The following is a 23,276-nucleotide window of genomic DNA, read 5'->3' as shown; positions in this document are numbered from 1 at the left end:
ATAGTAGACAACATATATGTTGACATATATGTTGAGAAGAAGCACGTACCGGCATGTGGAAAAAAATTGAATATGCAAAGGTAAATTGCATACTTACTTAAACACAGGTCTTACATGCTGCAGATAGCAAAGATATAAAGAATGTCTAAAGAAAGAAAACTGCAAAGAAATAGCTCAGTTGAATGCCAAATGAAATAAAGATATTAAAAAAAGAGGACTGTGGGGCGGGATGGGAGTTTTTCTTTTGAGTAAATGAAAAACAGGATAGTAGTGTGATGTTGAAAAGAACACAAGAACACAAAACGTTTAAATGTAGAAGAAATTTTGTTGCATGTTAAGGACTTGATGATATGATAGATTATATTGTATTATTTTAAAAAAATGTGTAATCCAAAACGGATATGGAGTGTAAATTACTCACACTGAATTAAAAAAAAGAAAGAAAGAAACTTCAGATCTCAGGAAACTGTTACATAAAAAGTATTCTATCTACAGCTCAAAAAGGTGGTTCCCCCCCTAATTAGGATTTCTCACAGAACCCCTACCAATCTCTTGCAGAACCCCAGGGTTCCAGGGAGCCCTGGTTGAGAAACCCTGCTCCAGATCATGATCATGCTTGTTGCTAGTGGAACTCCCTTCCTTAGGAGAAAATCATCTTCCAAGATTCTCACAGAGGATTTATGTACTCTAAACAGTTAAGCTGTTTAGAAACATTCTATGACAAGACAGCAGCTTAGAGAAGGAACAGGAGAAGAGGGCTGCAGACTGGGGCCTGAATTGTAGTGGTAGTCCCAACTTGAGTAGACTCTTTTAATCAACTCTTGAATGGTGAGTTAAGGAGATGTCACTGATTCGACTGTTCTATTTTAGACTATCAATAGGATTCTGGTCATGACAACCAGTTTTTAGCCTAATGTATATTTTACTTTAAAAAAAATGTAGCTGTCTGACAAGTAGCTCTTGGCAGGCTCGATGTGAGACACAGTCTCTGCAAGATCTGTGAAACCTGCACTGGAATACATCAGCACCTAGGGAATGAAACCTGCACTGGAATACATCAGCACCTAGGGGATGGGAGGAATGAAAAGCAGCAATTTCAAGGCTGCTGATATTGTGTATTGCAAACTCCTGGATTTAGTTTAAATGAGGAATTTGTTAAGTTCTCAAGCACCATGGGTAGAAACATAATATACATTTTATCTTTCATGATAATGGTTTTGTAATAATTCACAATCTAGGGAACTATGAACCATTGCAAGTGGAAAGGCTTGGATCTTCATGGCCTAGACTTGGGCTCTCCATGCATAGGCAAACCCCACTCCCATACCCAGGTAGGCTCCTCTTGAGCTAATGGGGAAAACGTACTGTTTCAAAGACACCATTCTGCTCTGCTGGGGCAAACGTCAATTCCTGCCCTTCTTCTTCCCGCACAGCATCCATCCCTTCTTCCTCATACTCAGTGAGGTAGTCTGACTCTTCTCCTGTTTGGTAGGGAAACAGAAGTTCCATCATTCCCATTCACTTCTTCAGCCAAAGTAGAGTACTTCCTTCAGGTCCACTTTCCACAGTGGTCCTTTTAGAAAACTAAAGTTCATAAAATGGTGGACCTTACCATCCTAGTGTAGAGGGATGTATACATGTGTGTGAAAGAGAGGCAGATGGGCAATGCACATATATGCACATATGCCTGCTGCTGTAGTGTCGCTACTAGAGTAATGAAGATCAGGAGTATGATGGCAGAGTGCAGATATGCTGAAACCAGCCCTATTTATTTATGTTCCACCTTTCTCCCAAAATGAGAATCAAAGTGGCTTAAAATAAAATGTTAAAAATACATTTTTAACCACTGTTAAAAAATACATTTAAAAATATATTTATAAACTACATTTTAAAAATACCAGTAAAAAAATACATCACCCATCCATTTAAATTCTGCCTTTCTTCTGCCCGGGAGGTCAGTTGCCAAATAGCAAGTAGCAATAGCAAGTATATTTCTAAACCAGTTATCAGTGCACTTAAGCACTCCCTAAGTAGTTTACAATGTATAAGCTAATTGCCCCCAACAAGTTGGGTACTCATTTTAGCAACCTCGAAAGGATGCAAGCCTGGGTCAAGCTCCTCAGATCTCCTTAGGAAGGCTAACAGGTCCATGCTGAGCTGTAATTCAAATTTTGGACTCTGGAAATCTACATCTAACCCTCTAAACCAGGTGTAGGGAACCTGTGGTCTTTTAGATGCCAACTGCAGTGGGGTTAGGGGTGAAGGACCACCGTGAATGTGGAAAAACAGCAAATAAAAAAAAACACTATTCTTTTTTTCTAAGAGAACATCTCTTTAGGAATCTCCAGATCCTCCAGTGCAACTCTGTAGTAAACATCTCACAGAATCATAGAGTTGGAAGATACCACAAGGGCCATCCAGTCCAACCCCCTGCCATGCAAGAAATCACAATCAAAGTATCCCCGACAGATGGCATCCTGCCTCTGTTTAAAGATCTCCAAGGAGGAAGACTCCACCACTCTCTGCCAGTGGTTGATCATATAAACACACTGGAGGACCTACAAATGCCTAGAGAAGTGTATTCTCTAGGAACTTTTAAGTTCTCCAGCACAATTCTATGGTGAACTTCCAGCAGAGAGATGTGCTGTGTCCACTACGACCACGTGCAGAGTTGATCCACGCAGACAGGACGCCACGAGGAGGCTATTGGAGAGACATCTGCAAAGGCTTCAGGCAGAGAAGGAAAAATTCCTCCCATGCAAGCTGACCAGCCTTGAGCTCCTGGCTTGAAGAAATAAACACTGCAAGACTCTCACTCAAACAAGAGGGCTTTAATCACTTGTTGCAAGCTGTTTACAAGATCGCACAGAGTACCAGACAGCCGTCTTGGATACTCACAGCTCTATATACAGACAAAGTGCTTCGCCAGTCACCGACCACAACAACCCAACACCGGAGATAAACATCTTATCCTTTTTATTGGTGGTCTTGTGTGAAGTCATGTAGTGGTGTCTTGCCACCAATGAAACCTTGCTGGTTTCATCCCCAGGACAGGTTGCATCATACCACTTCCCATGATGCACTCCTTGACTGACTTCACCACCTGTGCATGTTGCATCAGATGTCCCATGATGCACAGCTCCCAAATGCTGACTCATGCACACCTGCCACTTAAACTGTAGTTACCTCTTTTGCAGTTCCATCTAGTGGCCACATCCATGTCATTTCCAGGCCAAGTGTGCCACATGGTCCTGACAAGAATTGCTCTGGAGGACTTAAAATTCCTAGACCTAACATATTAATCAAAACTACAAATAATCAAAGCCACAAATGTGAATGGCCAATTATATTCCCATCATCCCGCACCTATGCTCACTGGGGCTGAAGGAAACAGTAGGCCAACAACATTGCTTTAAAGCACTGGTATGTACTTACCGTCTCCATAGCTGTCTGACAGGTAGCTCTTGGCAGGCTCAATACGAGACACAATCTCTGCCAGGTCTGTGAAACCTGCACTGGGACACATCAGCACCTGGAGAAAGAAAGTCGGGTGAAGGGGAAGAGAGGGAATGTGAAGCAGCAGATTCAGGGCTATTGATATTGTGTATTGCCAACTCCATGATTTGAAATAAATCACTCCATTAAGTAGCATTTATTTCTGTAAATTAGTTTTTGGGATTTCTTTTGTGTCCTGGACCAAGGAAGACAGAACCTATTCTACATACATACAACATACTGAGCAAGACTCTCTTCTTTTCTATAAGATGGGAAAGTGCCATATAAGCATGAGTGTTGGATTAGGACTCTGGAGACCAGGGTTTGAAGCCCCCGGCTTAGCCACTGGATAACCTTGGGCAAGTCACAGTCTCTGAGTCTCAGAGGAGGACAATGGCAATTCCCCTCTGAAGAAACTTGCCAAGAAAACTCCATGATAGGGTCGCCATAAGTCAGAAATGACTTGAAAGTACCATACACAACAACAACAACAACAACAACAACAACAACAACAGGTGTTCACACATAAAGCAGATATTACAGAATCCACACTGGTATAACACAGAAAAACTGAGTTAGACCCTTGGCCCATCTAGTCTAAGGGACTGTACAGGCAACCCCTTTTAATGCCAGAGCGGAGCTGCGGCAACTGTATCTTGCCTTTCTGCGGTGCAAAAAGGAGCTGCAAAAAGCGGCTCCTTTCTGTTCCACAGAAAGGTCACCATTGCTGCCAGCGCTGCAGCTTTTCAGCATTCCTTTGGTGCTGTGTCATCTAGACACAGTGCCAGAGGAGCGCTGTGACACTGTGCACTATGTGGTGCGTCACACCGGCCTGGGGGTGGAGTTGGAGCATGTGTCATATGCATACCACGCTCTGTCTCTGCCTCCAGTACAGCCTTAATGGCTGGTCTGTACAACCCCTAAGACTGCCTATGCTGACTGGTTGCAGTTTCTCAGGGCTTCACACCAGAGGGTTTGAAATAGGAGACTTTCTGACCCCTAGCTTGCAGTGTGAGAAATGAACATGGGACCTTTTCCCTGCAGCAAAACATATGCACTAAAATGAGCTTATTTTGGACAGAAGGAAAGATTTGATGTGATCAACCAACCACCATTGTTATGGTGTCCTCAAATTGAGTCAGCAAATTTGGGTCAGCAAATCCATACTCCATGAACCTTGCCTATTATGGGAGAGCTAGGATCCCTGATCTTAGCTCTCTCCAATGTATTTCCCCCAAATTACTGGAAAAAACTGCCAGCAAAAGTAAGTCCTGCCACCCCCATGGCAGGGTAATTTCTTCCCTTCCCTGATCCCCATGCTTACATCCATTCGTTTACTCTCGTAGAAATCTGCTGAATGCCGGTCCTTAACCATTTTTTCAATAATGTCTCCGCGGCTCCAACCATCAAATACCACTTTTCCATGCTGGTAACCCACATCCTATGAGAAACAAGCAAAGACAAATCACTTAAGAGTATTCTGGGGCTACAGGAAATTTTGAAGCAGCAACCTCCTGTTAGGGTTTTCAGCTGTTGCAGCCCTATGCTGGAGATTATATAGAGTTGCCACCAAATTTTACCACATATTAAATTCAAAGCAAACCTAGGGGGTCCACTCTTGAGCGACACAGCCAGGGAATTTCAGAAGCCAAGAGTCTTTCGGTAAGTCTAGAAAAATGGGTCAGGGTGGGTTTTATCCCCCCCCCTTACTGGAGATGCTGTAAGGACAGCCATGCATGGCCTTTGTCTGTGGCCAAGGTATTATGAGAAATTGATGTGGTTACTTATGGGTCTGGGAAAGTCAGACATCATGTGCAGAGGCCTGGCCATGCTAGATCCTGAATTGGATGGCTCATGTAGGCCTTAGCCCACGTTCAGCGTCAGGACTTAACCTTGAAGGCTATGGAATAGCAACACTTGAAAGGACTCCTGAACAGAGTGCCTCTTCCTTACCCTACACAGTCAGCAAAAATATATTACTGATTATTGTATGGTTAAAAGTACCGTTTCCAGAGTGAAAGGTGGTTTTTTACTATGTCCTCAGTGCTCCCATGCTCAGTCACATAACAGGGCTGAATCTTGATAAACACCCAAACTTGCCAGGCACTAGCGCCAGATTTAGATTGCATATAGGGCCCAATTATGAGTGTAGTTTACTCCTGGAAGGAGGCTGACAGATTTCTGTCCAAAAAGAGTTGACACAAAGGTAGTCACTCCAAACTCTGTGAGACAACAAGATGAGACAGCTTCTCTGTCCCGTGCAGCCCACCCAGTCTGACAATTCTCTGGTATCTCAGTTATGAATTGACCCAGCTGGGCCTTCAGAACTCACATAGATTTCATCAAACTTGCCAAAGTCCATGGTTTTGAAGCGATCGATGGGTGGCCGGATGTACTCACAGTACGAACTGCTCTTCACCACCTCCAGCTGCCGCACACAGGAGACATAGGCCAGGCGGGACTGGATTTCTGCCATGTCAGGCACCTTGAATAGGAGGACAAAGTTGCTTGGTGTTACAGAAAAATGAGGCTTTGTCTGCGCCTTTAATTTCTCTCTTGCAGCTTTCCTAATCTCTAGCATGTCTCACAACTTGCACAACCAAGACATAGGAGAAAGGTGGACAGACACATACACAACCAGTTTAGAGTGGAGGAAGGGACCTTGCGCCAGACAGAAAAAGGGGCCAACCCAAAAAGGAAATGAAAGGGAGTGACATACCAGGGAACTTTGAAGATGCCCACAGTAGGTATTTCTCCTTCCCCTTTATCTCATGCTACCCAAAACAATGGTGCTCCCTCCCTCAGGCAACATTATAAAGTAGGGAAAGGCAATCTGGCACCCTCCAAATGTTTTTGATGACTGTTTCCATAATTCCTTACCATTGGCCATGCTGACTGAGGCTTCTGGCATTTGTTTTCCAAATCACTGAGAAGCCACCAGATTATGTATCATATGTATCAGTGGGCAGGAGTTTGAGAAGAAAAGTCAACAGAATATTCAGTAAGTGGAACAAGAATCCTGGACAGGCATCTGTCAGGTAGAAATGTGGCATATCTAAACTGAGCCCAATTCCAGCTTGATCCTCTGGTACAGACTTAGAGCTTGAAAGGCAGTGAAATGAAGCCACATCTGTACCCCAGAGAGAAATCTAATTCAAGTATTACCTTTGTGTGTTTTTAAGCATAACTTTGCTCTATTCCTGTATTATGCAGTGACAGAAAATTGTATTTCAAAATTTACATTCAGGCTAAGTGAATGTCCTCTTTTGATTTTGGTATTTCTCTGAATCCCACCAGTAATCCCAGCCCAGCCCTGTATCAGGCAGCCAAGTCCTTCCTATCTTTTCTCTATGGGAATGCATGAATATCTTATCAGCTTTCAGACCACATGCATTTTTACCAAAGTGCATCTTTTTATGCATTTCTCCTCATAAAGTGTGTTTGTGTTTATGTTTCAAATACAGACTTTGTAGCATTATGCATTTTTTTCATATGTACATATAGTTTTGTACTTATTTCATCTTCACAAAAAACAAACAAACAACACAACACTGCAAGACTTGGAAATGTATGGATTTCTGAGGCAAGATCTACTCTTCTTGTTGCTCGTCTTGAGTGGAGTTTTGGTAGGGCAATGCAAAAGTCATTTCTCTTTCACCTCTAGTTTCGGGGGTGGCGTGAAGAAGTGCAAGCTGTTCCACAAGCGTTATTTAGGGTGACACATTTAAGGGGATGTATACAACTATATTTGACAGTGGAATACGTTACCTGGGAGAGTGGCAGGGTCTCCTTCTTTGGAGGTTTTAAACAGAGGCTGGATGACCATCTGTTGGGAGTGCTTTGACTGTGTCTTGCTGTATGGCAGAAGGGGTTTGAGTGGATGGGATCTCTTCCAACTCTATGATTCTATTCTAAAGTAATCCCAATGATCAACTATATTAGAGAAACAATCCCATTTCCCACAGCAGCATCTTGAATGATGGGTAAAATGTGACAGAAATTCTTTGGAGATGGGAAAACAGCAATCAAAGGAACTCCTCAGGCTTGGCAGACACTTTGGGATGGATGCACCAGCAGCGCATGGAGCAACGAAGGAAAGGCTGAAAGGGAGACACTGACCTTAACTTTCTCAGCCCAGGGGTTGAAGCGTTTCCAAAGCAACCACCAGCCTGACAGGCTGTCCCCATAGTTGCACAGGTCGGTCTCATCCTGGCTACCCACATCAATGGCAATGACGGTCTTAGCCCCCATGTTGCGAGCAATGTCAGCTATATTAGGAGGAGAGAGAGAAGAAATTTCAGGGAGAAAGCTAGGAGTGATATTCATTTCTGGAAAGAGGGCTGTGGGATACAGCAGAAGTCACGAAAGAACCAGAGAAGTGGGTATAAACAGTGCTTAAGAGAAGCAGATTCCCTTTGCCCTTCTTCTCCTTTCAACACTCGGGGTGGGTGGGGGGTGAGTGCATGCGCATGTCTGTGTATACATGAACTGTGCATAATCTGACAAGCATGAAGAAATGGCTTTTTCTTTTACCAGCAATACAAATGGAACCACCCACCACATTTCCCTGAACCACAAAATGTGAACATCCTGCTGAAGTCAATAGCTTGGAGCCCTAAAATGTGCCACCACTATTCGTTTTTAGAGCAGGGTGCAAGCAATAGCAACACCAACCATCTCTCGCTTTTCCTCGGAAAAACAGCCTTATTTCCAAATTCCATTTCCCAGCAAGCTGCACAAATTTGTACAAACATCAGTGTTAACATGCAGGTGGCTGGTAATTCAAAGAACCAGAAACTTTGGTAGCTCATTAAACTATATTTGTTTTGCCCTTCCCTTTACTAAGTCACAACTAACAGGCTGAAACATCATGTCCCTAGCTTTTCATCTGATGTTTGCATGTAGGTTTCAACTTGTACCTGTTGTACTTGGAATGTATGTGCCTATACTTGTGTTAAGCAAGTGTCTGGTACAGAATTAAAATCAGTATCCTGAGTATAGATTTTAAAAAATGTTTCAAATCCTTATGTAGATAGAAAGATAATCTTAAAGCCACGTGGCAGTCAGTGCCTTGTGGCATCACAGAAGCCAAAAAGTGAGAGGGTTCCATGCTTTTTTCACCTCCTGTATAATTAGCATAAACAGTTCAGGTGACAGAATTTCATGGCCTAATGTCACACAGTATGTTCCACTTGCATTGGAAAACAAGACAAACATGAAATCAACATTGAGCTATTGTAGCACAGAAGAACAAGACTGCAATAACAAAAGCCTTGGACAAAACCAAGGCAACTGTGGAAGTATCCGTTCCTCTCTGCTCAGCACCAAGGACACCTTGTCTGGGAGGCTGGAGTTTGGGTAGCACAACTCAGGAAGGATGCTGAGAAATCAGGAAGAAAGGTCCCAGAGGAAGTTTACTCAGATAAAAGAAAATCAAGAAAGCAAGTCACATGAGAAAGGCTGGAGCAGCCAAACAGATTTTGTTCCGAGGAAGCAAGATTTTAAAAAGGTTCAAGTATGGTGACAGTCTTTACCGTTATAGAAGGAAAAGAAAAGAAAGGACAAGTATTAATTAGTTCCACTAAAGAGAGGAAGAAGAACCATGCCTTCAAGGAAAAACAACTTGGTTTAAACATGAAGAAAAGAGCAATTCAGCAACAGAGTTAACATAAAAACAGATGACTGGCAACATGCAGTAGCTGCTTAAGAGGGTGCTTCATAAAAAAGACCCTTGAGAGAAGACATAGGCAAACTCTGGCCTGTAGGCAGCATATGGCCCCAAGGGCCATTGTGTGCCCCACAGGAGCCAATAATGCTTTTTTGCTCCAAAATACCCCCAAATGTTCTCTAGAAGGCATGGGAAGCATGTTTGCCATGTTTTGGGTCTGCCCCAGGACACTGCAGGCCCAAGAGGGCTTTTTATAGAACAGGATGAAAATCGTCCAGAGGACTAAAAATACAACAAAAATGCTTCCTATGCCTCCTGCAAACATTTGAGGATGCTTGTTTTTGCAGGGGGTGGATGAGGATGCTCTCCAAAGTCTCCTGGGGGTTAATGCAGCCCCTTAGCCTTCTGCAGGTGCCCATCCCTGCTTGCAAGGGTTTGTTTTGTGGCCCATCTAGAGTTCTTCTTAAGATAAGTCTTGAAGATTTTGTCGTTTTACATACCTGCCTCTTGCAGTGCAGACACTGAGCAAAATGGGAACAACCCCACCATAAGATCATCTGCAATGCAAACTAGAAGCAACTTTACCTAAAAGGAAACCTCAAAATTATAGTGTGGTGAATGCTCAGGATAAAACTAAATGATCATGTGAGAGTCAGGATTGGAATTCCCAGGATCCTTATTTTATTTTTATTTGCAAAAAGTGGCCATACTGAGGCTGAATTAAACTATGGCTGTGAAACTGGTGTGCGTATAACTCTTTTCCTAATTCAAACTTTGCACAGAACTTACAAGACTCACATTGTGCCATGCATCGTTTTTATATGAATCCACAATTCTACAGGATGGAGTAAGGATTTGCTTCATGGAATTGGCTAATGCCCCCACCTCACACAGTGCTTAAATTATTGAGGGAAAGATAGGTGTGATCTTAGGTTCACCTCAGTTTTTAGCCAGATTAGAGGCTGTCTGTGAAAGGGTTTATTTGACAAATAGAGAAGGAAACCAGAGTTTAGTTGGCTCTTGATACTGCCTCACAACCACACTATGGGTGTGAACTTTGTGCTGCGAATACATGTATACAGGACAAAGAGAAGGAAGGAGCCACAGCCAGGGGACATTTTCTTCAGTTGCCCCTAGACTTTGGAATGACCTGCTGGAAGAGATTCGACAGATGAGTACATTGTCCAAATTTAAAACAGCACTGAAGACCAGTCTCTTCTGGCAGGCTTATCAGATAAGAAATAATAATAATAATAATAATAATAATTCTAGCTTTGTTGCTATTGTCATTAAATGGCTGAAGATTCCAACTTAAAGACTTTCCCACAACTTTTCAGCCCAGTGCCTGCCACATGGCTGCAGCAGTCAAAGAATTTTTCTGGATGTCTTTTGCTGATGAGGTTGTGTGAGACAGGTTGGAACTGAGACTTGCTCCGACATAAGTCTCCCTAGCAGTTCAGATCTGCTTCAGTGGTCATTTTGCTTCAGGTCCATCAGCTTCAGAAGTGAGATGAGTGTCAACTTGGGACAGGACCCCCGGCTGCAGTGTCCTACAGACTCTCAATGAGGACTGTTTTTGATGGGTTTGAGGCTTGATATGTTTTGCTTTGTAGTTTAGGTAAAGGCTTTTAATTTTGTTCAGATACATTTTAGTTGCTCATGCCTTTTAGTTCTTTTGGCTGTATGCTTTATTATTTTATTATTTCATCTGGTCACAAGATTTCTTCTTCTGCTAGCTGCTGCTACTTTATGTTACCTTATACAATACCATATGCCGTCACTGTTACTGTTTAAAAAACCTTTTTAGGCCCACGACAGACTGCCGGAAAACGGTGGACTGGAGGAGTCAGTTTCAACTCTGAAGGGATGCCACAGCAGCTAAATCGTGCAGCGTCCCTCCGGAGTAAAAAGAACCCAGAAAAACTAGGTTCTTTTCATGGTGCCTGGCACACATCATGAGTGTACCATTGGCATACCGGTGCCATAAGCAACACGGAGCAGCGTGTATATACTGCATGTCCCTAACGTCAAGATGGCAGCGCCCGTGTGAACGTAATGCTGCCATGATGCTGCTGCCGCCGCCATTACACACAAGAGTTCAGGAGTGTGTGGTTAATGCATGCTCCTGAACCCTAGTATCAGTGGTGGCATGCCCCTTTTGGCCCGTCTATCTCAGGCCTAAGTCATTCTGATAAGAAATCATCTGAAGGAGTGGGTACAAACTCCTTTTAATATACAAATAAAATGCACTTGGGTCTCTTCTCTTTCCACAGGAAGGCTTAAAGTAAGATTCCTACCACACAGTATGTCTTCTGCTCTCACTGCACTTGCACTGGGCAAGGACAGGGCCAAACAGGAAGGCAGTGAAAGAGAAACCCCAGACAGGTATGACTTGTAGAGATTAAAAATACCTTCAGACCCCTTGACGAACGACATGCCCTTCCTCTTCTTACAACTGCATCATGGAGGACTTGCTTTTGGCCATCCCTACATAACACATGACCTCCCCAGCTTCTTGCCATTCCTTCCCTTAGGGAATGTGGAATTAAACAATGAAGACTCAGTGTAGCCTCCCAAAGTGGATTTAAAAACAAAACAAAACCAGAGTATAGAGTATCACTGTCAGGCAGGTGGAACCTCAACTCTGACCAACATCAGGACTGAGAAGCTGATTAAAACTGGCAGCCACCAAAAAAAATAAAAAATTGCACCAAATTTATGAAGCATTGCTGTTTGTTGATTCCCCCAAGAAAAGAGGATTTAACTGGATTCTCCAAGCCTTTCCCCTCTTCTCCCATCAGCTGCTATCTGGGTATTCACAGCTGAGGATTATGGTAAGTTTACAGTGGAAGCAATGGAAGCCACAGGAAGGCTAAAAGTGGTTCCATAGGCCTTCTCCACCTCCAGCTGCAGGTGGTTGCCATCCTGTCTCCAAGATGGGCCAATACTTACCTGGAAGGTTGTTGATGTAGCCGCCATCCATCAGTAAATTGCCGTCCTTGGGGTCGCAGAGTGGCGGTAGGTACCCGGAAAGGGTCATGCTAGCTCGCACGTACCGCCACAGCGAGCCTAACCGTGTGGGAACAAATGCAATCAGAAGAGCAGAGAGAAACCCAGAGCAGCAACGAGCCCTTCAGAGAGGGATGGCAAGAGGTGCACTGCAGCCCCAGCCCACCCGGCCCACCTGCTCAGGTAGGAAAATCCTGCACAGCACTTGTATGGAGCAGCGCAGCAACCATTCTCAGTTTGCCTTTTTTGTTCCCAAATGTACCCCTATAAGAGTTCAGACCACCACCACCTAGCTTCTATATTCCCCCTGATCAGCCACGGTGGATGAAGCTTTGCATGTACCTATGAAAGGCCATGCCTTCCTATGCCATGCAGAATTACCAGCCCGAGCAAAGTGTGGCTTGTGGACAGAAGCCAGGCTTGCAAACCCAAGCCTGCCATACCCAGCCCTAGCAGAAGAAGGATGACAGTGGTTCGGAGGGAGAGATGAAGCTGCATCCCAGGCCAATGATGCCTGTCTCTGTCCCTCTGATCCATGTGCGTCCCCAATGTCCACCAGCCAAGGTAGTGAGGCGAATGTGATGCTGACCTGGGACATTGTTAACATAGCAGCCATCCACAAGCAAGTGACTGTCCTTGGGGTCGCAGATAGGAGGCAAATAGGGGGTGTAAGATGCACTGGCTCGGACGTAGCGCCACACGCTGCCTGCCGGATGAAGATGGAGATACAATCAAAGGGAGTTGCAGGAACTGGGGGGAAGGGAGAAGGGGAGGGAAAGGGTAGGAGAAAGGAGTAAAGGACAGGAAATGACATCATGACAGAAGCTTAGAAATACACAGTGCATATGGGACAGAGGAGAATGGTGAGAAGGCTTTCTTCACTGGAAGAACTCCTGGTTACACATCTGTCCTCAGTGCCACTGAGCCACTAAGGCAGTAAGGCCAGCCTAGGTAGTAGTGGCCTTCCCATGTAACAATGAATCCCAGCTCCTAGAATAACTCAGTTTACCTACTGTTCCCCTGCAGTGGCTACAGTATTTCCCAGTCTTTTTTCTTCCTGATTTCCAAATACTGTGATGGTTTCACCGAAGGCAAGGGGTCACTGTGGTTGCCTCTCCATGCACCACATGCTTTTGTGGCCCCATAATCTGCCCACTAGTCCCCCAAAGCCCCCATAATTTTAAACTGATATGATTTGGGGGCAGGGTTTGCTCTTAAACCACACAGAAACCCCCCAAATATGTGCAAACTATCCCCAGTCAGGCCCTCAAGCACCCAAGAATCCCATACTAGTCAGAAATGCTTCCATCTTCTTCTGAAGTCTCTCTCAAAATGGTGATAGGAATGGATTAGCATCACATCCTGTCACCATTTTGAGAAGGGCTGTGGAATAGAGGTATATGAACTTGTGGGAGGGGGCAATGACCCATGAAAAATAATAGTTGCCAAGCAGTTGCCCACTCCTGATATAAATAATTAGGATGCATGCTTTCAGTCCTTTCCATGATGGAGCCTCGTGACACAGTAGAGCAGAAATGTCTCTCAAGGTGCCTTCTTCTTCTCCACCCTCCCTGCCCAATGGCTGTCCTCTGTGGCACTGAAATGCCACAGCCTCTCTCGCCAGAGGAGCCTTTGCTTATAGGGAAGCAGAGAGCCTTGTGCTCTGTGCAAACAGAATGAAGCACATCACATCCAGCTGCTATATGCTGCTATTCTTTTAATTTCAGTGAGGCCATTCATGAGCCATTATGATCAAGAGGACAAGAATGGGGAGGCCAGTTTGACAGGCAGGCCAAACCACCTTTGCCTGTGAAACAGTAATATGTGGCCCAAGCAGAATGGGAAAAAATGTGTGAGAACTTCTGCCACAAAGCCTTACTGAAAGGAATGAGTAGTGAGCATGTTCATTCATTTTAATTGTCCCTCTGTAGGAGAAGCTCTGACATGATTGTATGCTTTCCAAGAGGAATAAAGTAGGCAACAATTAGATGTTGTTTCTCATTGCTTTGGCACCAGAGGAGCTGCAGACAAGCCGATACAGTCACAAGGCTTTTGCAAGTGGCCTCCTCTTCCTTGCCTGACATCCCAACCCTGCCCTGCCAGAGCAAAAACCACAGTAGCCCCCCACACAAGAGGATGAGAAACATGTTCTCCATGGGGCAGGAATTCCTAGAAAGCCTTTGAGTCCCAAACAGCAGACATATTGGCATTCAGAATAGAGCTTAGTGCCCCCCCCCCCCAACACACACACATACAAATACTTTTCTCTACCATCTCCACTGGGAGGCAACAGAGAATTTCCTCCTCTTTATTCTGGTTTCTTTGAGAGAGAAAAGGTGCACACACACATTCACACAGAGGTAGGTATCCAAAGCTTACCTACCTGAAGGTGTGGGGAGAAGGGGAAAGGTGTTAGCTGGGTTAGGAAAGACAGGGAAGTGGGCAGAAAATGAAGAAAGCCAGGCATTTACAGTTTCCTCAGCCCCTGCCCTTGCCCCGCAGATGGGCATGGCTGCTGACAATGTCCCAGGTGAGATCACATGCTTGCAACAACCAGGAGGGTGAGGCAGGGACACAGCAGAACCCACCCGCCTCCCTTCTCTGTCCCAAATGCAATCCATCCCCTTCCAAAGCTAATTGTAAAATCCATTCATTCAGTACATTTATTAGAGATGACTGCTTGCCCACCCCTCACAGAATCCACTTGGGCTGAGGGGATACCTAGCAACACCCACAACATGCCTGGAATGGCAGGGGTGAGAAACCCACTGGCTGCTCTAAAACATGGGGCAAACAAAGTAAGTGAAGTACAGTTAGTGGGTTTAGTGGATAGCAGAAATGTTATCAAAGAGAGGCAGACCCAAAGCTAGCTTCAGGAGGCTACCAAAGAGACATGAAAAGCAATTTGCGAAGGGGGTCTTGGTTTCCCTAGGTTACAAAGCATTCTCTTTGCTTCCGAGTTTAAAATCCTGCTGAATACCAGGATTATTGGCCTTGTAATCATTTTGGTCAATCCAAGGGAAATGGGGCTCCCCTCAAAATAATTCTGACCCCTTTCTATTTGCATCTGGAGACAAGGGAAAGATGTGAGTGCCCTTGTTAAGGTGTTGCATTATCCAAGTCCTATAAATAAATAAAAACAGGCTAAGCCAGCAAGAGGGCTCAAATCAACTTGTTATGGCTACCCAGATCTTCCTAGCCTAATTCAATAGGCTTAAGAAAGATCTTTAGCTCATTTCCAGGTGACACCATCTTTACTGAATTTTACTCATGAGTGAAAGAAGAACTTGGACCTTGGATGAAAGCAGTAGTTCTTGAAACTTGGTTTTTGGATGTTTTGGGTTTCAGCTTCCAGAATCCTGACTAGACTGGCTGGGGTTTTTCGAGCTGAAGTGCAAAAACACTCAGAGAACGAAAGGTTGAGGTCCAGAAGGGGAAAAAAGTACAATAGCACAAAGGCCTATCTGGGGATACTGGGAATGTTCAACAATGCTTCTAAAGGGATCTATATTTTGGAGAAACAGTTGCTAGCAGTAGCATAGGACATGAAGGAAATGTACAGCATCTTCCAGGGAATTCTGCGTGTCTGAGTATTGATGGCCAGAGGAACACACACACCCTCACCTAGGTACCATAACTAGTGAATCTAGAAACAGGCCTGTAATTTAGAATTTTAAAATCTGAGGGTCTGGAATATTACACAGGAACTCTAAGATGAACTCTCTAAGTGTAGATCTCTTTACCTGAGTTCACTTAAGAATTCAGGTATGCCATTTCCCCCAACCACTCCTTGGCACAAGCTCATGTCATATCCCTGCTAATCTACCTGCGTTAGTTTGTTGCAACAAGGGCACCTGTCTTGCCTCTGGCCTCTTCCTATGCTAGGAACTGAGTGCTCTGTTGTTGTGCGCTTCCAATAATTTCTGATTTATGGTGACCCTAAGGAAAACCTATCTACTGCCAAAATGGACTGGGGCCAAATGAACTGTGAGCAACTGCTATCTGAAGGTTTCCTTCTCTAATGTAGAATTAAAATCAAAGAGTGGAACCAAAAGGAAGGGTAAGAACTTCTCCCAGGTCTCTCTTGAAGCAGCTGCTCCTTTTAATCATATTTTATTTCCAACAGAAAAAGAGTCTCTTTCCTTGTTGTTGTGTGCCTTCAAGTTGCTTTTGATTTATGGCAACCCTAAGCCAAATTTATCACAATTTTTTTTCTGGCAAGATTTGCTCACAGGGGGTTTGCCTTTGCCTTCCTCTGTGGCTGAGAGAGTGTGACTTGCCCAAGGTCATCCAGTGGGTTCCCATGGTTGAGCAGGGATCTGAATCCTGGTCTCCAAAGGCATAGTCCAATGCCCAAACCACTACACCACATTGGCTCTTTTTGTTTAGCTCTCCCTAATCCACAGGTTTGATCATCTACCAGTTAGGAGGCCAGAGACATAAGAGGCTGTACAGCCCAGGACACTACTGATTTTAGGGGCAAGGTGTTGAGGGGAGGTGTGTATTGAACCCTAAGCTCATGACCTCTGTGCTGGAGCAAAAGCTCACTTACCATCCTTGTGGACTCGCATGGCAGATGCTGTGATGTCTGTTGTCACATTAAAGTATGGGAGCCACAGATCCTAAATCGGACAGAGTAGAAGATAAGGGAGATCACACACAGGACTCTACCTGCAAGAAGTGTGGGGAAGGATGGGGAAAAGCCACAAAGAGGGATGCCTCTACTTTGCACATGTGCAGGGACACAAATTCATACACACACAAACTATACTAACCCCAATTATGCAAACAATCAGTCAACATTCTACAGCTTGAATAATTTATGTACATGCCTCTTATTACTTTATTTCCACAATGTGGTCAATTTCTGCTCCCCAAAGACACAGAAGGACAGGTTGCTTACCTGTAACTGAAGTTCATTGAGTGGTCATCTGCGAATCCACACAAATGGGTTATTCTGCGCCTGCACAGCATTTCCGGATCCTAGTGGAATCGCTAGGGAAGACTTTTTGGTGGTAGCTCTGCTCAACCTTTATATAGGCAGAATGTCTTTCCACCCTTCCTTAGTTCCAAAAGGTCCGCCGTAAGAGCAGACAAGGAAGAGAGGACACTTCATTTTGTTTTTAAAGTCCAAGTTTTCATCATTCTCCTTATGGAAGAGTCCCGTGGTGTTGAAGGGGAGCTCTTCAATAGCCTGTTTGGCCTGAGGTGTTAGATCCGAAGACCTTAGCCAGGCATGACGTCAGAAGGCCAAGGCACCCGAAAGCTGTCAGGAGGTACAGTCAGCAGAGTGTCAGGCCAATGAAATCTAATGCGAGGCCAATGCATGGGCTTCTGCATGGATGGCCATGGCCATCCTTCTCTTGTCTTCAAGGAGGTCTTCATAGAGGGGAAGAACCTTCTTCCAAAGCTGCTGTTGGTAGACAGCCATGCACGCTGAGTAGTTTTGGATTTTGAGATCCAAAACTACAGAGGCGTAGAACTTTCATGCCATAGAGTCAAGCTTACGACCCTCTTTGTCATGGGGGGGTCAGAGCCGTCTTTGGGGCTGAGTGGACCTGGGAGGCTTCTACAATTGCCAAATTCGGGCGAGGATGTTCAAAGAGCCAAATCTCTTCCAAGGGCGTGATGCAGTAGAGATTGTCCAATTTCCTGGTGGAAGGTTGGGCCATGGCCAGAGTGGGCCAAGAACTCTTTGCTATTCTGGACATAGACAGCAGGAATGCAACAGAGGTTGGAGTTGGGAGCTTGTTGCGAACCCTCTCGTCAATAGTGTCAAGGGCTTGAGAGTCCACATGGAGGACTTCAATGTTCAAGGCCTTGCCCATCCGGATTATCTGCTTGGAGAAGGAGAAAATGTCATCTGACCCTCTGGGTCGAGAGGGCCTGAGAAGCTCTCGGTACTGTCAACGAAGGGCAAACTTGCAAGAAGACAGCAGAGGTTGACGGGAGGCCGAGGAGAGATGAGACGGAAGTGGGATGGATGCAGTAGATGACCTTGGTGGAGATAGGGTAGGTTCAATATGTTGGAAAGTTGAGACGAACCGGCCGCCATGAACTTCAGATGGAGCAAGAGGCAGGAAATAAGAGCCTGTAGCTTGATCAAAGATGACATCTCGTCTAGGGGGTTCAGGAATAACAGAGGACATATCATAGTCTTGTTCATCCTTGAAGTAAATGACCTCCGAAGTCTGGTAGAGTCGGTCTGGAATCACCGCATGGGTGAGGGTGAAGCTTCCTCTTCACCCTTCGACAGTTGGTAGGGGTCAGAGAGAGAATGCAAAAAGGTGGTTGTCTTGGGCCGGGCTCGAGAGTCGGGATCAGGAGAATCTGGGTCTGAGGCACTGGTTGGGCGCATGGTACTGAGCCCAGGTCGGTGTCAGCAGGCTGGGCTGTCACGCCGGTACGGGACCAGCGGTCTGTGTCAGAGTCCGCAGAAAGACGGAGGTTTTTTGTGGGGTGATGGGATGAGTCCTTGGACTTGTCCCAGGACTTGTGCTTCTTTTTCTCCGGTTTGGAGGAAGACTTACTCCTCTTTGATGAAGATGGGTGGCCAGACACATCCTGGTCTGTGGACCTCGGTTTCTCTGGGGTTTGGGACCCAAAGACATCCGTATGGGGTTTGCCCTCAGCTGCAGTAGCTTTGGCAGGAACCCTCAGAGGAGACAAAGGGGTAGTGCCCTCGGCAGCAGTGGCCTTGGCAGGGACCCCAGAAGCCATAAGTGAGAGCTTGCCCTTAGCGGTAGCAGCCTTGATAGAGGCTCTAGAGGAGGAGGGAAGTTTCAAAATCTGCGTGTAGAGCATGGATCTCAGGCACATCTTCCTATTCTTCCTGGCCTGCAGGGTGAAGGCTGTGCAGTGAGGGCAAGAAGCATGAATGTGGCCCTTATCCAGGCAGAGAAAGCACAAGGAGTGTCCGTCAAGTGCCGGGATTCTGGTCCCACAATCAGAGCACTTTTTAAAAGAGTGCGCAGACATTTTCAACCAAGCCGAGGGATGAAGAGAGAGAATAGTCGAGGAGTCCAAAACCAAGACCAAATCACAATCCAAAGAGTAGTCAAAGACAAAACGAAGTCAGAACAAACGCAGTAAACGAAAGCGAAAGCTAAGGGAGGAGCGATTCCTGAATGAGGTTCCTAAGCTGCTCACGCGGCAGACAAAAGGAACTGAGAAAGGGCGGAAAGACATCCTGCCTATATAGAGGGTGGGAGGAGCTACCGCCAAAAAGTCTTCCCTAGCGATTTCAATAGGATCCGGAACTGCTGCGCAGGTACAGAATAACCCATTTGTGTGCTTCGCAGAGACCACGAAGGAGAACCACACTGAGTACTTAAGTTCTATCCAACCTGCCTTCAAGGATGCATCTGGGGCTAAAAGAGCAATAACATTTGGTTTCATAGAATCATAGAATAGTAGAGTTGGAAGATACCACAAGGACCATCCAGTCCAACCCCCTGCCTTGCAGGAACTCTCAATCAAAGTAGCCTCGACAGATGGCCATGCAGCCTCTGTTTAAAGACCTCCAAGGAGGGAGACTCCACTACACTCCGAGGGAGTGTGTTCCACTGTCCAACAGCCATTACTGTCAAGAAATTCCTCCGTATGTTAAGGTGGAATCTCTGTTCCTGGAGCTTGCATCCATTGTTCCGTGTTCTAGTTTCTGGAGCAGCAGAAAACAAGCCTGCTCCCTCCTCCATATTACATTCTTTCAAATATTTAAACAGGGTTATCATATCACCTCTTAACCTTTTCTTCTCCAGGCTAAACATCCCCAGCTCTCTAAGTCGTTTCTCATAGGGCATGGTTTCCAGGCCCTTCACCATTTTAGTCGCCCTCTTTTGGACATGCTCCAGATTCTCAAAATCCTTTTTGAATTGTGGTGCCCAGAACTGAACAAAGTATTCCAGGTGGGGCCTGACCAAAGCAGAATAGAGTGGCACTATTACTTCACTTGATCTAGACACTACACTTCTACTGATGCAGACTAAAACTGCACTGGCCTTTTTAGCTGCTGCATCACACTGTTAACTCATGTTCAACTTGTGGTCTACTTGGACTCCTAGATCCCTTTTACACGTAGTTTCGTTTAGTCAGGTGTCCCCCATCTTATATCTCTGCATTTAATTTTTCCGCCCTAAGTGCAGTACTTTACATTTTTCTGTGTTGAATATCATTTTGTTAGCTTTGGCCCAGCTTTCTAGTCTATTCAGATCATTTTGAATTTTGATTCTGCCCTCTGGGGTGTTAGCTACTCCTCTTAATTTGGTGTCATCTGCAAACTTGATAAGTATGCCCCTAATTCTGTCATCCAAGTCATTGATAAAGATGTTGAATAGCACTGGACCCAGGACAGAATCCTGTGGCATCCCACTGGTCACTTCTCTCCAGGATGAAAAGGAGCCATTGTTGAACACCCTTTGGGTTCGGCCAAACAACCAATTACAAATCCATGTAACGGTCGCCTTGTCTAGCCCACATTTTACAAGCTTGTTTGCAAGAATGTTATGGGGAACCTTGTCAAAGGCCTTATTGAAATCAAGATATACTATATCCACAGCATTCCTTTCATCTACCAAGCTGGTAATTTTATTAAAAAAAGAGATCAGATTTGTCTGGCATTACTTCTTTCTCTGGAACCCATGTTGACTTTTTGTGATTATGGCATTGCCTTCTAGGTGTTCACAGACTCTCTGTTTATATGTTTGCCGCCTTGGGTCCCATTTTGGGAGAAAGGCAGGATAAAAATAAAATAAATAAAATATAATAATAATAAATGATCTGCTCCAGGTATTGAGGACAATAATTGTTGGGATCCTCTTCCCCCCCCCCTTTTTGAAGATGGGGACAATGTTTGCCCTCCTCCAGTCTGCTGGGACTTCTCCTGTTCTCAAGGAGTTCTCAAAGATTATTGCCAATGGGTCTGATTTACATTTGCCAGTTCTTTTGGAGAATGAAGGATTGTAATACCAGCAGATCTCAAGTTCTCAGAGCTTGGAAGTGGCTGTTTTGGACTATAATTCCCAGAACCTACTAGCCATGCTGGATGTGTCATACTGGAAACCATAGCTCAAAAAAGTAACTTTTCCAAGTTCTAACATTTGAACACAGTCCATTTTGGACAGTTTAGACCAAAAATACAGAGCTTCATTAGTTTATAAGGGTCTGGAGCACAAATGCTTTTGGGGAAAATAAATCTTCCTCTGACACAAACAGAGGCATACCTCAATCTGCTTGTCTTGGAAAACCTTGTGAATGCTGGTATTGAAGGCAGAGCCAGAAAACATGGAGGTGATGGGGTAGGTGAGATCCAATACTGTTGCAAACACTGAATTCATGCTCTGTGGGAGGGAAAAATAAGTGTGATGGAACAGAGGTATAAGACAGGAGCTTCCCAAGTTCAGACCCAAATTTTAGTGAAAACATTGGAGACTGAAGTCTCGGACAAACTATAGAAATCCAGGATCTACTGCTTCAACCAACCCACCCAGCCAGCCAGGACATTTTTAGTCTCTTCCATCTAGGATTTCTCTGGTTTTCCAGGACTTATGGTAAGTCTATCTTCATTGCTCACCAGAAACTAAGAAGCAATGGAGTCAGCCTGACTTCTGTGGGGAGGGAGTTCCACAGTCAGGTGCTGCTAGAAAGAAAGATCTCTCACATGCACCCACTAGCCTAGCCTCACAGGGTGGTGAGATACATAACAAGATCTCCCATGACGATCTTAGATTTTGGGCGTACTCATATGGGAGACAAGCCATTTAGGGCTTTATAGGTCGACCAGCATTTTGAATTGACATCAGAAGCAAAGGAGAAGCCAGTGTGGCTATAAGGTCTCTTAAAATATAGACCTAATAGTCTAGCTGCTGCACTTTCCACTAGCTGTAGCTTCCAAACACTTGCCAAGAGCAAGTAATCTGAAGGATCATATTCTCCCTTACGAATCAGCCCATGTTCGGAGATCTGCTGGGGAGGCCTTTCTCTTCATCTTACCCTCACAGGACCAATTGGGGGGAACATGGAAGAGGACCTTCTCAGTGGTTTGATAAGTGATGTTGCAGAGTCCATCTTACACAATGTACTGGATATTGTTCATGGCACTGGTGGTGATGTGTGCTAATGATACTATGTTTTAACCTGGTTTTAATTTTTTCTGCTTTTTAATTGTGTTTTAACATTTGTTTTTGGAGGATTTTTAACAATGCTTTTTAATCATCGTAGGCCACTTTGAATCCTAACCTGGTGATACAAAAATATAATAACAACAACAATAACAACAGCAACATAATGTGGTGGATATATTGCTAATGGCATTGGTGCGTGTGTGCATGCTAATGATATATATTTTATCCTGGTTTTAATTTTTTCTGATTGCTTTTTAAACAATGCTTTTTAATTGTTGTAAGCCACTCTGAATATCAATCAGGTGAAAAGATAGGATATAAAAATATTATAATAATGATAATGATAATAACAACAACAAAAACAACAGTGTGCTGGATATTGCTAATGGTGTTTGTGTGTGTGTGTGTGTGTTAATGATATGTGTTTTAACCTGGTTTTAATCTTATAATAATAATAATAATAATAATAATAATAATAATAATAACAAAATTTATTACATCCCATCTCTATGCAACACAACCAGGGCGGCTTAGAAGTTAAAAAATACATTCCTATATCCCAATATCCCACCCCACCCCCCACCCCCCGACGATTACAATTACGCGATGTGCTGGATATTGCCAATGGTGCTGGTGTGTGTGCTAATGATATATGTTTTAATCTGTTTTAATTTTCCTCATTTTTAATTGTTTTAATGTTTGTTTTTAATGTTTGTTTTTCATATATTTTTAACAATGCCTTTTAATCACTGTAAGCCACTTTGAAGCCCAATCTAGTGAAAAGGCGGGATAGAAATAACAAGAAGAAGAACATACTTTAACAGTAATCTGATCAGCAGGTGATTAAGCCAGGGTACTTGGAGGACCGCCTCTCCCCATATAATCTGCCCCGCTCACTCAGGTCAGCAGGGAAGAATCTGCTAGAGGTCCCAACTGCATGTTACGCTAGGACCTTGCAATGGGCCTTTTTCATCTTGGCCCCA

General features: G+C 44.5%; 1 protein-coding gene across 6 annotated transcripts in view; it reads right to left on the bottom strand.

Moving 5' to 3' along the window:
- Nucleotides 1–23,276, bottom strand: part of PNPLA6 (patatin like phospholipase domain containing 6) — a 91,885-nt gene that overhangs the window by 5,119 nt on the left and 63,490 nt on the right. For 3 of the 6 annotated variants that reach the window (XM_042448354.1, XM_042448359.1, XM_042448355.1), the window contains 9 exons: nucleotides 21,394–21,510; nucleotides 16,725–16,794; nucleotides 12,762–12,878; nucleotides 12,116–12,232; nucleotides 7,615–7,763; nucleotides 5,828–5,980; nucleotides 4,820–4,936; nucleotides 3,436–3,532; nucleotides 1,366–1,481 (listed from right to left, as the gene is read on the bottom strand). In XM_042448354.1, the coding sequence (XP_042304288.1) occupies nucleotides 1,366–1,481; nucleotides 3,436–3,532; nucleotides 4,820–4,936; nucleotides 5,828–5,980; nucleotides 7,615–7,763; nucleotides 12,116–12,232; nucleotides 12,762–12,878; nucleotides 16,725–16,794; nucleotides 21,394–21,510 (1,053 nt within the window). The remainder of the gene's footprint in view (nucleotides 1–1,365; nucleotides 1,482–3,435; nucleotides 3,533–4,819; nucleotides 4,937–5,827; nucleotides 5,981–7,614; nucleotides 7,764–12,115; nucleotides 12,233–12,761; nucleotides 12,879–16,724; nucleotides 16,795–21,393; nucleotides 21,511–23,276) is intronic. The other 3 variants (XM_042448358.1, XM_042448357.1, XM_042448360.1) reach the window with 3 other exon arrangements.

The sequence above is a fragment of the Sceloporus undulatus genome, chromosome 2 (genome assembly GCF_019175285.1).
Source record: "Sceloporus undulatus isolate JIND9_A2432 ecotype Alabama chromosome 2, SceUnd_v1.1, whole genome shotgun sequence".
Lineage (NCBI taxonomy): Eukaryota > Metazoa > Chordata > Lepidosauria > Squamata > Phrynosomatidae > Sceloporus > Sceloporus undulatus.
The sequence above is the reverse complement of the archived record's forward strand: the minus strand, read 5'-3'. Positions and strand labels throughout refer to the sequence as shown.